The sequence below is a fragment of the Solanum verrucosum genome, unplaced genomic scaffold (assembly GCF_900185275.1).
Source record: "Solanum verrucosum unplaced genomic scaffold, falcon-dt-bn FXZP01000120.1, whole genome shotgun sequence".
Lineage (NCBI taxonomy): Eukaryota > Viridiplantae > Streptophyta > Magnoliopsida > Solanales > Solanaceae > Solanum > Solanum verrucosum.
This window is the reverse complement of record NW_026020714.1, coordinates 1140690-1156694: the sequence shown is the minus strand read 5'-3', so window position 1 is coordinate 1156694 and position 16005 is coordinate 1140690. Positions and strand designations below refer to the sequence as shown.

At 27.8% G+C, this 16005-nt stretch overlaps 2 protein-coding genes across 2 annotated transcripts; one reads left to right on the top strand and one right to left on the bottom strand.

The window, feature by feature from the left end:
• The first annotated feature begins 1828 nt into the window (after positions 1-1828).
• On the top strand, positions 1829-4063 carry LOC125812471 (premnaspirodiene oxygenase-like). The gene is made up of 2 exons (XM_049491954.1): positions 1829-2701; positions 3458-4063. Exons 1-2 carry the CDS (start codon positions 1829-1831, stop codon positions 4061-4063), a joined length of 1479 nt encoding a protein of 492 aa, XP_049347911.1.
• A 6882-nt stretch (positions 4064-10945) lies between these two features.
• LOC125812597 (premnaspirodiene oxygenase-like) lies at positions 10946-12812 on the bottom strand. The gene is made up of 2 exons (XM_049492089.1): positions 11896-12812; positions 10946-11573 (listed from the first exon to the last, which is right to left on the bottom strand). The coding sequence occupies exons 1-2, from the start codon at positions 12787-12789 to the stop codon at positions 10953-10955; spliced, it is 1515 nt and encodes a 504-aa protein (XP_049348046.1). The 5' UTR covers positions 12790-12812; the 3' UTR covers positions 10946-10952.
• Positions 12813-16005: the final 3193 nt, after the last annotated feature.

Sequence of the window (16005 nt, the reverse complement as noted above, 5' to 3'; positions counted from 1 at the left end):
ACTATAATGAATAAATAAAAATAAACGGAAGAAATATTTAAATGAATAAGGAAGCCCACTATTCATTGAATTATGTGCCATCATGGGTGACAAAATCAACCCGATCCTTCCTGCTCGTTCAATCCATTCAAGTTTGGGTTGAGTTATTAATTTGTCCATTTCCTAACTTAATTTATTTTAGGTCATTAAAAATTTGATTGCTATATAATTCAATTAATTTTAAAATTGAACGAATTAAGTTACGATCTGCATTATAATTTATTTCAAATTTTAAGTAACTTTGAACGAATTAATGGCTCACTTATTTATTAATTCAATTCAAAACCTGCTCAAATTCATTCAAATTTGTCTATTTTACACACCTAACATGTCATCATTGAAGAAGTTTTAAATGAAGAAGAAAGCCACTATATGTTGAATGGTGTGCCATTGGGGTTGACCCAACCTGTTTAAGTTTGAGTTGGTTGTTGACATATTATTTTATTAGTTCAATTTATTTTAATCTACTTTTTAATTTGATATCATATATATAAGATAATTAATAAAAAGATAAATAGTTATGTATAATATATATATATATATATATATATATATATATATATATATAACAAATAAACAACTAAAATTTAAGGCATAATATATAAATGTTCTTTTAATTTGATCTCATTTCATATTTATACTTTTGAATTTTTAGGTATGCATAAGTAGACACTTAAACTTGTATAAAGTTTAATAAGTAGGCACATTAATCCTACGTGACACAACAAACGTATGACGTCATATAGGACTCAAATTGACATGTAATATTCCACGTAGAACTCAAATTGTCTATGTTGAATAATGTGCCCTCATGGGTGACAAAATCAAACCAACCCTCCCACCTCATTCAGTTCATTCAAGTTTGGGTGGAGTTATTGATCTATCAATTGACTAACATAATTCATTTAAGCCCATTAAAAATTAGACTTATATATAACCTAAATTAATTTGAGATGTAATTTTATCAAAATATATATATATATATATATATATATATGTCTTATATAGTCATAATAATAAAAAATTATTAGGTATTAAAAATAATTAAAAAACAAATAAAATAATTAAAACTTTGTTTAAATTGAACGAATTAAGTTATGATTTATACTTTAATTCATTTCAATTCAAGTAACTTTGAACAAATCAATACTTCATTTGTCTCTAATTACTTGATCACTTTTAAATTGACACACCTATTAAGAAAACAATAATTGATATAATGAGTTTATCATTTTATCCCTATTAATTATTAAGTAGATGAATTAAAAATTTCAAATTTTTAAAAAGTTCTACCTTTATCAAAGTAATTAATTGAAGATATAATAGGTAAAAATATTTATCATTTCTTAATTTATCAAAATAAATAAATAAAAAAAACATATAAAATACGAAAAGTAAACAAGTAATTAAGAACCGAAGTAGTTACTCACTCATTTATTATTTGAGTTCATTGAACCAACTAAAATTAAATTCATTCAAATCCGTCTATTTAACACACTTACGTGTCATCATTGAATAACTTAATCCGTTCTCTTATTTATATAAGAACTCGGTGGGACAGCTATACAAAATATCCTGCTCCACAATAATTAGATGATTAAAATAGTACTACCTTCTTATCTCATAAGAGTTGAAGAAAAGAAATAAAATAATCTCATAAGAGTTATACTTAAACTTTAAAGTCAACTAAAAAATCTGTGCAATTCATAAGAGTTGAAAAATAAAAATTGCTCAAGATTAATGCTTGTCTAGACAATTCTCATTTCTTCCCAAATCAAAAGGCTAAAATATGAACTTTTTTAAAAAAAATTCCCTTTTCCTTTTTGTGTCTTTCCTCTTTTTGTTATTGAAATATTGGAAGAATTCCAATACCCAAATTAGAAAAAAATTGCCTCCTGGTCCATGGAAATTACCCTTACTTGGAAGCATGTTTCACTTGTTAGGAGGACCTCCACATCATGTCCTTAGTGATTTAGCAAAAAAATATGGTCCAATTATGCACCTTCAATTAGGTGAAATTTCTCTAGTTGTTGTTACTTCTCCTGATATGGCTAAACAAGTACTAAAAACTCATGATCTCGCTTTTGCATCTAGGCCTAAACTTGTAGCCACCGATATTATTTGTTATAATGGGAGCGATATTGTTTTTTCTCCCTATGGTGAATACTGGAGACAAATGCGTAAACTTTGCATTATGGAATTGCTTAGTGCCAAAAATGTCAAGTCATTCAGTTCTATTAGACAAGATGAAGTTCTCCGTATGATTCAATTTTTCCAATCATCTTCTGGTCAAACAGTTAATGTCACTGAAAAGATTTTTCAATTCGCGAGCTCTATGACTTGTAGATCAGCATTTGGGAAAGTATTCAAGGAAAAAGATGAATTTATACAAGTGGTAAAAAAAGTGTCACATATAATGGAAGGATTTGATGTGGCTGATCTTTTCCCATCATTGAAATTTCTTCATGTGTTATGTGGAATGAAGAGTAGAATTATGGATGTCCACCATGAATTAGATGTCATTCTTGAAAAAATCATCAATGAGCACAAGAACAATGGTGAATTAGGAGGTGAAGGTTTAGTTGCAGCATTGATTAAAGTAATGAAAGAGGGAGGCCTTCAATTTCCAATCACCAATGATAACATCAAAGCTATTATCTTTGTAAGTACCTTCTCCTTCTTAATGTTATTTATTAAGTGTGCACTGAGTGGAACGTCTATCAGAAACAATTTCTGTCGGAGAAAAATTGATCTACACTCTTAGGGTGGGACCTTTTCTTTTCATCTATACATGTGACAACTTTTAATTGGAGATTATTGGTCCTTTTTTCATTTTGGTTGAGTGAGGAAAAAGGGTATAGAATTTGTAAAGAAGGGATGGTTAAAAAAAAAGAAGTGGAAAAAAATAGTGTCATGACAAGTAGGGTGTGGGAAAAAAAGTAAATATCATGAAGTTGGTTTATATGTCTTTGGGTGGTAATAATTTTATTTCGAATAAAAATAGAGGGGTAAAAATATCTATAAAGTCAAAGTATGTAACTAAATTGTCAGAATAAATTTAGTGAGTAAGTACTTGTGTATATTTTTTTGTTATTATTTTTGTTGTCATTAAAGTGTACATTTGTATTCTCAAATTATTACATAATTATATTTTTTTTTAATTACCTAGAGTTGATTATATAGATCTAGTAATTGTACTTTTATGACAAAATTTACACATTTAGAAAGTAAAAGTAAAAAAAGAAACTTGGCGATGAAAAAAAGTTCATTATATTGTAGAACAAAGGTGGTAGAGTAGCACAAAGTCTAATATAAGTAAATTGTTTTGATATTTCAGTAGAAATTGATCAAAAAAATTCTAGAAATATAAATAGCACGAGAGAGATAATGTATTATTATAACTTATTTATAAATGAAGGACATATTTGCCGCGGGAACAGAAACTTCATCAGCAACAATTGATTGGACCATGGTGGAAATGATGAGGCATCCAAATGTACTCTCCAAAGCTCAAGAAGAGGTAAGAAACACCTTTAAAGGTAAAGAAACTTTTGATGAAAATGATGTCGAAGAATTGAAATACTTAAAGTTGGTCGTTAAAGAAAGCTTCAGACTCCATCCTCCATTTCCCCTCTTGCTTCCAAGAGAATGTAGGGAAGAAGTAGACATAAATGGATACACTATTCCTTTGAAAACAAAAGTTATGGTTAATGCATGGGCTATTGGAAGAGATCCTAAATATTGGAATGACGCAGAAAGCTTCAAACCTGAAAGATTTGAGGACAACTCTATGGATTTTGTTGGTAATAATTTTGAGTATCTTCCCTTCGGTAGTGGAAGAAGGAATTGCCCTGGAATATCATTTGGCTTAGCTAATGTTTATTTTCCACTGGCTCAATTGTTGTATCACTTTGATTGGAAACTTCCTAATGGAATTAATCCAAGTGAATTGGACTTAACTGAATCTGCTGGATCAACTTGTGCTAGAAAGAGTAATCTTTACTTGATCGCCACTCCTTATTAGTAGCTAGTCAACAAGAACAACCGTCAGACGTCTCAGCCCAAAATTTCCTATTTGATCATCAAGTAAGATTTTTTTTTTTTAATGATGTTCCATGATCAATCTTGGTCAATGAACACTCTTTTTTCTATTTTTGTATAAATAGTTGAATAGGGAGGTTTTGGATTATGTCCGTCTCCCATTTTTTTTTATGTACACTGGTTATTTGTTAATTAACAAGGTAAACATCCATGTCAAATCTTCCGCTAAGGAATTGCTCGAATGGTAAGAACTCATCACTTTCGACTCTTAGGTTGTAAGTTCGAGTCATTAAAAGAACAAAAAGAAATAAAGGATGGAAGCTCTTAGATAGAGGTAAAAAAAAAAAGTTAAAATAAGAAAAGGAGAAAAGGGAGTTGTTCGGTGGTAAACGCCTCTCATTCCATATATTTGTATCTAAAATTATGACTCACTAGAGGAGCGAAAGTGATGGAAGCTCCTATAATGGGGTAAAAATAGAATAAAAAATAAAAAATCTCCCACCACCTCAAGGTCGCTTAACTTTAAGGGGAAAAAAAAAAAGAGGGGTTAAGCTAAGAATTTTAATTTATGAATTTTGGATCATAATAGTTTGTATTCATTGGATTCTAATTGTAGTACTTATATATAATAAAAACAATTTCAACTTGAAGTTACTAGTTCCATCAAACTCGTACTTTAATAAATTAACAAAATTGATACTCTCTCCATTCATATTTATTTATCATCTTTAATCTAATGCAAACCTTAAGAAGTATAAATAAAATTATAATTTTACTAACATTTGGAAAATATATATTACTTAATAATAAAAATAAAATAGGAAATTATGTTTTAATTTTTAACTAGACAAGTAAAAATGTCTTTCGAAAATAATTTCTATTGTTTACCAGACTTTACTTTTATGATTATATTTGATATGTTATTATTATTGGACAAGTAAAAAAAATATTTATTTTTAATATAACAAACAATTAAAAATAAAAAAAGATTATTTAAATGAATATGCAAGCCCACTATAATTCATTGAATGATGTGCCTTCATATAGTGACAAAATCACCCCCCTCCCAGGTGGAGTTATTGACCAAACTCATTTCAACTCATTAAAAATTAAGTTGATATATAGTTAAAATGGGTTTAATTATAATTTTATTAAAGTATTTTTAAAAGTATTATTGATTTTATATGTTACTTATAATCCTAATAAAGAAAAAAAAATATTTTCACTAGGTATTGAAATTTTATAAAATTGTAGGATAAATTATCCAAAAATGAGTTATCCCAAGGAGTGTAATGTTATGTTTATCTCACGTTAAAGATGAAATAAAAATCTTGAAATAATTAATCCCAAAATTACTTGTTTTCAATCAAATGAAACGAACCATTAGTATTTAATTTTTGTTAGAGGAGGGGCTAGATTAATTTCTTAAATAAAGGGAAGACAGTAGAATAAATAATTTACACATGTTTAGCTAATTTCTACTACAACAGATTACTTTGTAAATTATTTTCCAAAAATTATCTATGATATCCTTTCTTCCTTGTGTCACAATCCAAAGTTTTGATCTAATTATCTCTTTTCTCATAGAAGCGTTCAAATTGTTGAAACAAAATCAAATTTAGAAAGAAATTACAATGTATTCAAATTTTATGATACTCCATTCAATACTCTAATGTCTAAATAAATTATATCATATATTTTTTAAACTTCATATTTAGTCAAATTAGTAGTACTTTCTCCGTCTCCATTTACTTGTCAAATATTTCATAATTTGATTTCCTTTTTACTTGACATTTTTGACAAATCAAGGAAGGACAATTTCTTATTACACCCTCAATTTATTAACATTGAGTTAATGTCTTTGAAAAATGTAGTGAGTAAATATGTTTAAGACTATCAATTAATAAGGATAAAACGATAAATTCATTATATGAACCATTATTTTTTTAATTGATATGCCAAATCAAAATTTAGAGAATAAAAAGGGACAGAGGGAGTAATATTCAAAATTTACTTGTTTGTTAACCGTAAAAAAATGTCTCGAAAAATAAAAGAAACTTTAATTTTGATTAGTCCTAACATGCCTCTTTATTCTTCAATAAAAATTGATAGAAAATCCAAGAAGATAGATTTGTGAATAGGTAGGGTTTTTTCAGAAAGTAAATCTAGTGGGATGGGCTTCGAAATTTAAACGGTAGAACCAAAACATTTATTTTCAATAAAAAAAACAATACTACTATATTTCCTCATTTTATTTGTTCTACCTTCTTAAATTATTTCATTATTTGAGCATACAATATCATATATATGGGGTTGCTTGTGCTCTGCATGGCCTTCGAGAGATATGAGAAATAATTTTTTTATTTAAAATTAATCATTTTTCATTTGTTCAATTATACAAATTTATCAAAATACATATTGTTTGAATCTACAATATTAGTCAAACAATGACGAAGTGAAAGTTACTGTTACTGTTCCATTAATTTTCACTTAGCTGATGAGTTAGTTAGTTGCTACTAGTTATATCGATTAGTGTGCTAATGAGTTGTTGTAAGGCAAGATGAGCCGGCAATAATCAGTTAGTCAGTTAGGATATTTCATAGTTCCTCTGCGGGCTCTGGCTAAGCTATAAAGCCTGAAGCAATGCTTCACTTGTGTAAGACCCTTTTCATTCAGATTAATAATATCTTCCTTTCTTCCTCACTCTATGCTTCTTCTCAATTCATCAATGGGATGTTGAGCTCTTAAACTCACATTTTATCATGGTATCGAAGAAGTTGATACTAACATTTTTGAGTAGTTGATACTGAAAGTCTAGAGTAGTCGAGTTTAGATCTCTTCTAGCTAAGATCAATCAGAATGATCCTTTATATGTTGGGCCATCAGATACTTTAGGACCTGTACTTTATTGGATCAGAAAACTATGGAATCGGGAGTAGATCAATGAGAATTGCACTATTGGAAAAGAGGAAATATGGTTTTGTAAAGGGTTATACAGAGTAGAGTTGCACGAACAATGAGAGACATACAATGTGATTGTATTTTCATGGTTGATGAACACAATTAGTGAATCACTTCTCAACGAAATTGTGTATTCCACGAATGCTTTCACATTCTGGGCAAATCTGAAGAGAGATTTGACAAAGTAAATCGTGTGAGGATCTATCAACTGCACAGAGAGATTATTATTCTTGCACAAAGTGGCTTAAATGAATCGTATGATCAAGCACACAGAAAAATCCTACTTAAGGGACTTGCACCATCCATAAATCAAGACTATGCGATTCAACAATCAATATATATAGCTAATGTGGTTGAGAAGCCAAATCCAATAGTGATGAATATGAATAGAAATCAAGGAAAGGATGTACTACTAGTCACACCAATGATATTACTAGCTACTTGTTTAATATCAAACATTTTTACGCAGGAATGGAAAGTAGATTCAGGTGCATCTCACCCTATCATAGCAAAAATAAATAAATCAAAATTGTGGATCAATCGAAAAAGCAAATTGGAATACAAAATAACAGCAGTTCATCATCGTTCTTCCTAAAAAACACAGATCGATACAATTGAAATACAAAATTGCAGTTGTTCAAGACACCATCACAGTTGTTCTTCGTGTTATCGTAATACTGCATGTGTGGGGGCATGCCGGGGGGGGGGGGGGGGGGGGGGTCGGTCTTTAACTTGAAAATCAATTTCATGCATATATTTCAAAAATGAATATACAATGGTTTTTTTAGTGGGAAAATTATGGAACAAGACAAAAATGCTAACATATTATATGGTAAACAACTATAGTTTAAAAAAATTATAAAAAACCACTATACGTTGTTTTTATAGCAAACTTTATCACTTGCTTCTCCTCCCTCTCTCGCCCCCTATCTCTTTGCCAATAAGAAGAAATCCATTCAAATATATTATGTAGCAACGGTATAAAATCAAATATATGTGAGACTTTTGTATTTTATATCAATTATATTCAAAAAACTAGATTTATATTTTTGTATAAATTGTATTTGTATTCATGTGAATACAATATGCATTCATTCTCTCTATCAAATGTATTATGTATCAATTGTATCTAATAAAAGAGAGGATGAATACAATTGTATTTGTTATATTTTGAGTACAATTGATACAAAATACAAAACAATTATGCATTAAATTAATAAATACCAGAATATATACAATGCAAATAAATACAAAATGCAAAATCCTCTCTCCTCCCTCTCTCGATCTCCCTCGCCTCTCTCCTCCCTCTCTCATTCCCACTCGCCTCTCTTAATCTCGTTCGCCTCTCTTAATCTCGTTCGCCTCTCGCCTCCTAATATGTATTCATTTTGATACAAATAAGTTTGTATTTGTGTTTATTTTCTACAAAACTCACGAAAAAATATAAAAAATACAAATGTGTAGCAAACCAAAGTGCAGCGTCAGCTCTATGCTTTGATAATTAAGGCATATGCCTTAGGCCCCCAATTTAGGAGGCCTCAAATTTTACCAAGAATAAAGTATGTGTTAATTTTTTTATTATAAAAAATGATTATTTATAATAAAAAGTATTAAAAAAAATTATATTACTTTATTATTTTTTACCCCATTATGTTCTAACTCTTATCTTTATTTAAAATTTGTCAACTTATTACTTATATAATGTTATAATAAATATAATGATTGTCTTAGTGAAATAAAAAAAATCAATGTTGAATTGATAAAATCATATCTAAAATAATAATTGAATAAAATACTAAGTAATAATTTGCATTTGAAAAGTGTAAGAAACATAAATTTTAAATAAATACATATGAAGTTGGTTTAGATTTTAGGCCTTCAAATGAAAATTCGCTTTAGGCCTTCCATTACGTTGAACCGCCCCTACCAAAGTGTAGTTGAGAATTACAATCAGTGAAATTGTAGCTAAGGAGTCCTATTTAAGGCTTAATGTTTGTTGTTTTTGAAAGTTTCCCTTAAATGAATAAGAAAGCCCATCAAATATTGGGTTGATATGTTGCCCAAGTGAATTCAAGTGTAATTATATCAAAATATTTTTAATTTTATTTTTGATATGTTATATATAGTCAGATTTTTTTTTTATTAGGTACTGAAAATATATATATATAAAATAATAAAATAGTTAAAACTTATGAGCTGCACTTTAATCTATTTCAATTCAAATCACATTGGACGAATCAATAACTCACTCATTCATTAATTGACTTAACTAGTTAACTTAGCCCGTCAAATTCATTCAAATCCGTCATTGAATAGTATGTCATCATTGAAATTTGAAGGAGTATTTAAACGAAGAAAGAAGCCACTATTTGTTGAATATGTGCCATAAGTGGCGACCTGCTATTATTCTATTTTGTTATTTATTATGATATTAATATAATCATAATGAATATAATAAATAATTTTATTATGTATTAAAATTTATAAAAATAAATAAAAAACAATTAAAATTTAGTAAGAATTAAGCGAGTTCAGTTATGATCTATATTTTAGCTTATTTCAATTTAAATAACTTTTAAGCTGGCCAATAATTCACTCATTTATCAACTCTATCCAATCTATCATTAAAAAATTGTCAATTGTAAAATAAGCAGGACTACCTCCGAAACTTAGTATCAAAAATGTCAAGTCATTCAACTCTATTAGACAAGATGAAGTTCTTTGTATGATTGAATTTTATCGATCATCTCTATTAGACAAGATGAAGTTCTTTGTATGATTGAATTTTATCGATCATCTTCTGGTGAGACAGTTAATGCTACAACAAATAATTTTTGAGTTTGCGAGCTCTATTACTTATAGATCAGCATTTGGGAAAGTATTCAAAGAGCAAGACAAACTTTGTTGTCCATGAAGAGATCCTGCCTAACATTTTTTCACAGAGAGGCTCACATTGAACAATAGATAGCTTTTTTTTAGTATAGTTATGAAGCATAATTAAATTTATTATAGTGGCTATTTGCGAAAGCTTTCCTTAGTAGTTTTAATACAACAAACCTAACAGTCAATAAAAAAATAATCGCAGGATAACTAATTTCAGGATAATTTATTTCAAAAAATTAATTCTATTATAACTTGTATTCAAATGAAATTATGCCAAGTGTCTACATATATTTTGTTGGTGGCTAATTTGTCAACTAAACTCAATACATATTCCTAGAAACTTGACAATAATGCAAAGACAAAATTGACGGATATAGTTGGTCTGAAAAGTCGGTGGAAAACTTAATTACTTGTTTTGTCGATATTTGTTTGTATGTTTTTTTGAAAAAAATAAATAAAAGAAATCAGAAAATCAACTAACGTACACCTTTTTTCGCATAAAAATAAACTTATGCAATCTCTCGTTTTTTTATCTTTTATTTTTACAAAAATTGAGGATTTCTACAAGTTTTTTAAAGTGCAAAAGTGCAAATGAAGAATATAAATGAAAATACATAAATTTGATTTTAAGTAATTACATTTTTTAACATTTCTAAAAAATCAACCTATCGATTAAGTGAAATCAACGAAGGCCAAACTTACAATGTATAGTCCATCAATTAAATTGATATCAATTTTCTTTAATAATCTGACCATGTCCATCAATTTTCTTGATATGCATCAGTACATATTAATAGCAAACACAACCACTAGTTAGGGGGGGGGGGGGGGGGGGGGGGGATAACATGGCATTTTATGTATATAACTATCACGATACATTTACGATATAACAAAGATACATATATATATGTTACAAATAGTGAAAGCACACAATACGTTACACGTAATGAGCTTTATAAGGCAATCACTACATTAGTGTAAAAAAATTACTTTAAATCTTTCTTAAAATAAAGTTTGATGCCATTGAGTCACTCTTGAGAAGGTTGATAGGGAGTCATGATCAAGTGAAGGTTACTCTTTCTAGTACAACTTGCTCCGTCCGACTCAGTCATGTCAAGATCACTTGATTTAATTTCAGGAGGAAGTTTCCAATCAAAGTGATATAATAAGTTAGCCAAAGGCAAATATATATTAGCTAAACCAAATGATATTCCAGGACAAATCCTCCTTCCACTACCAAATGGAAGAAATTCAAAATTATTACCAGCAAAATCCACCGAACTTTGCTCAAATCTCTCAGGTTTAAAGCTTTCTGCATCATCCCAATATTTTGGATCTCTTCCGATAGCCCATACATTAACTATTAATTTTGTTTTCGAAGGAATAGTATAGCCATCTATATCTACTTCTTCCCTACATTCTCTTGGGAGCATAAGTGGAAGCGGAGGGTGAAGTCTTAAAGTTTCTTTAATGATTAGTTTTAGGTATTTCAATTCTTCGACATTATTTTCATCAAAAGTTTCTTTTCCTCTAAAGGCTTCCCTTACCTCTGCTTGAGCTTTGAAAAGTATACTTGAACTCTTAATCATTTCCACCATGGCCCAGTCAATTATCGTTGATGTTGTTTCTGTTCCTGCTGCAAACATGTCCTACATTTGAGAGCAAGTTACAAGGTTACGTTAAATTCATTCACATGTACGTGTTATTTATCTAATCGTTTGAATTGTTTGACAAAGCTCCTATACTATAGCCCCTATCACCATCACCCCTACACTCCTACTCTCTATTTTCATCGCGATAATATTTACCTACATTATACAAATTATTTTTATTTATTTACCAAACGTCAAAAATAAGTAAGAAACTCATTTATTTTTTTTAAAATCCAAAATATATTTCTTTCATACCAAACATACCTCAAGTATATGTTAAATAGTAATTAGGCATGCATAGTATATAGTAAGTACTTACATAAACAATAGCTTTGATGTTGTCATTGGTGATTGGAAATTGAAGGTCTCCATCTTCCATAAGTCTCAATAGTACATCAATTAAATCTTCACCTCCTAATTCACCATTAGTCTTCCCAATTACAAGATTTTTCTTGTGCTCATTTATAACATTCTCAACAATGGTATCTACCTTATGGTGGAGATACATCATTTTACCTTTCATTCCACTTAACACATGAAGAAATTTCAAAGATGGGAATATGTCAGCCACATTGAACCCTTCCAATAAAGATGTCACACTTTTCATTACTCGTATAAATTCATCTTGCTCCTTGAATATCGTCCCAAATGCTGATCGACATATTATAAAGCTTGTGAATAACGAAATCCTTTTTGTTACATTAACTGGCTCACCTGAGGATGATGATCTAAAAAATTCAACTAGACGAAGAGTTTCATCTTGTCTAATTGAACTGAATGACCGAACATTTTTTCCACTAAGCACTTCTAAGACACAAATTTTGCGCATCTGTCTCCAATAATCACCATATGGGCAAAATGCAATATCTGTACAATTATACAAGACAATTTCGGAGGCCAAAAGTCTTGGCCTAGATGCAAAAGCGAGGTCATGAGTTTTTAACACTTGTTTGGCCATGTTAGGAGAAGTAACAACAACTAGAGAAACTTCACCTAGTTGAAGGTGCATAATTGGACCATATTTTTTGGCTAAATCTCTAAGGACACGATGTGGAAGTCCACCAACCATATGAAACATACTTCCAACAAATGGTAATTTAGATGGACCAGGAGGCAATCTTTTGTTAATTTGGCTATTGGAATTCTTCAATTTCTTTAATAAAAAGAGGAAAAATACAAAAAGGGAAATGGAAATTAAGTTGAACAACTCCATTTTTGGGAAGAGGAAGGATGGTTATTTTTGGTTCAATTATAAGTTCTTCAAAAGGTTATTGCATATGCCTTTTTATAGATTCTTTTTTTTGGGCAAATAGGTTTTTGTAGTAAAGAAAAATTGGGAAAAGGCTTAAAATATTTCTATACTATTCGAAATAGGCTAATTTTTTCTTCTAGTTTCTTCTGTTAGGTGAGTACATGTATTATTTGTGGACGTGATATTATGTACTTTTTTTTTACATTAACTACTATTCGTACCCGTGCGTTGCGCGGATATTTTTAAATTAAAATAATTTCAAAATTTTATCCTTCACTTTTTTTAAAAAAAAAAATAGTTATAATACTACTTTATTACTATTTATATGATCATACTAACTTAATGTTTTAGTACACAATTTTACTTGTTATTATACTATTCTAATATCTATAATCTACTACGTTTTTTTGTTGAAGTTTTTTTATATAATAATTTAACATCTAAGTAAGGTAATTAAATAAATTTTAAAAAAGCGATTTTATTTTTTAGTCGTATTTTATGGAAATATGGTTTCAAATATAGGATATGAAATTTTCAAGAACGTGTGTAACTTCTTTGAAACTAAAACTATTGTAGGATTTTGAATTGTAAATAGTTTTCTATTTATTTATATCGACTATTTGAAATTTAATTTTATCATATATATATATATATATATATATATATATATATATATATATATATATATATAAATCGTGCATTTTTTTTTAATTCTATCCTCTATTTATGCATATATTTTAATAAAATTTAAAATCCATAAAGGCTTTTGACTTAATTTTTTATTCTACGTAGGAAATTTAAATTAATAACTAACATGTGCCGTTATTCTTATTTAATTTAGTATATTATTGATCTAAGAGTCTAGTATATTGTTATTTATAATACTACTTAATATTGTATTATGTAAAATTCACGATTGAATTTGATTCCAACGATGAATTTAAAGTTTTTATCTTTAATCTTTAATATTTTACATTTTAGCGTTAAGTTGAATTTAAAATTATTCATCACTCATATTTTTTTACTCTAATTCTTAGAGACGAAAGAGTTCTTCATTTAAAACTTGCGGCTTCAATATAAACAATAATAATACTAAAATATTAATGAAAAAGAATTCACATATTATGTTGTCAACTCATTCAAAAAGTTGATAAAAAAAAATGTTACCTATGTATGAGAGAATTTCATGTGTTCTTCAAAGATCTCAATGTGTTTGGAACATGATTTTCAAAAGCCTCATATTTTTACTCTTTTCCATTGATAATAATTAATATTAAATTAGATTCAAAAAACATTATTCTCGCTTCAATCTTTATGTTGGGTTGGATAGTCCAATGAAGATCCTCTTGATTTAATGTATTTATGATGGGCATTTTCTTCTTTCAATTTTTAGATATAGAAATATGCAAAAATACAAATTAATTGGGAAAAAGGGGAGAATAATTTTTTACCTTAAATTCATGAATCATAATAAAAAAAAGTTAACACGATCCTTATTCAACATAACTTCATAATCATGTTGATCAAAATTGAGGACATAGCTATTATTCAAAAATATTATTTGTGTATAGTTAAAATCACAATATAACAAGAAATAAAAACTGTATTTTGTATTTATTGAGAGAGAAAAGAATGAACAAAAAAGTTATAAATAGTTTTAAATGTAAAAACCTCACATGTTTAAAAGTGAAATCATCCATGACAATTTTTTATTATAATTATAACTACTAATTTTAGAAATTTTATTTTTTTTAATCTTAATTTAAATAGATAAATCTTACCTATAAGAATCCCAACCACGTAGGAAATTAAGTATGACAAAATTTTGAAGGATTAAATATGCATTTTTTGTAATTCGAGTCAAATTTAACCATAAGAAATATTTCTTCCTCGTGTCTATGTCGATTTCGTGGAGAAAATGGATAGGGTGTAATTTCCAATATATATAGATAAATATCCGTTTCACTTTTTATTTATTTTAAATTTTAAATTTGTTTTAAATTTTTATTTTAAAATTTTCAAAATATGATATTTAGCATTAATGTGATATTTATTTAGCATTAAAAATATGATTAAAAAAAATTAAAAAAAGGATTTACAAACGGACTTAATAAAATTTATTTTCAAACGGGCTCAACGCATTTATTTAAATCAGAAAATAAAAATATGAATTAATCCTAATCCATATCTTATTGAGTATTTAAAATTGATTATAACTTCTCAACTAATTACAATTTTTTTAATACAATTGTAATTGTATTTTAATTTATAGGACAACTTTTCAAATTCAAATAAACTAATTTATAAATAATTATATATAAAATACAAAATTTAAAAGTAATAAAATCACTAATTATCTTAAATTTAAATATATGTGGAGAGAGTTTATATGATTGAATGAAAATTAAAAATGATAAGAATAAAATCGATAGAAATGAAAATCTGAAAATATCACTTTGCAAGTCATCACTTGTTTATATTTTTATTATACACTCCAACAACAAAGAAAATAATAGTTCCTCCTCTTTATAAAAAAATATTTACATAAAAATGAAATACTATAAAAAGGAGAGTGAGTAACAAAGAAATTAATTTGACAATTAATAATCATAAATTCCTTGTCATTTAGCTTTGATAATTTATTTTAAAAAGTATAGTTTCAATTTAGTGTTGAAATTAATAGGGATAGTTATAATCATCTTATCTCTAAAAGAAATGCAATTACAGGACTTTGAGTTTGTTAGGAATCAGTCTAAGGATACGTGAATTATAGGAGCCTAAAAAAGTTCGTAGTTGAAACAAAAAGGATGATTTGTTGCGACCTTTTAGTGTACTTTTTAAACAGTTATTACTTGAATTCTTTCATTTTTTTTTCATATGCAGATATGATCAGAAACAACACAATGAAATAATTTAAGAGAAAAGTGATGATCATTTAAATTCCAATAAACTAAATTACTATGCTTAGCCTCTCTTTTTTTTTACCTAGTACAGGAAGAGTAATAATCAACTAATAAAATTTACATTAATCACAATAATAGTTATTAAACTCTTGCAAACATATTACTGCAACAACAAAAAAAATGGTTACTAAATAATCAAACAATGCTATTCATTTGATTCAAAAAGAAAAAAGAATAACCAAAATAAAAATTATACTGAACATTATTTTTTGAG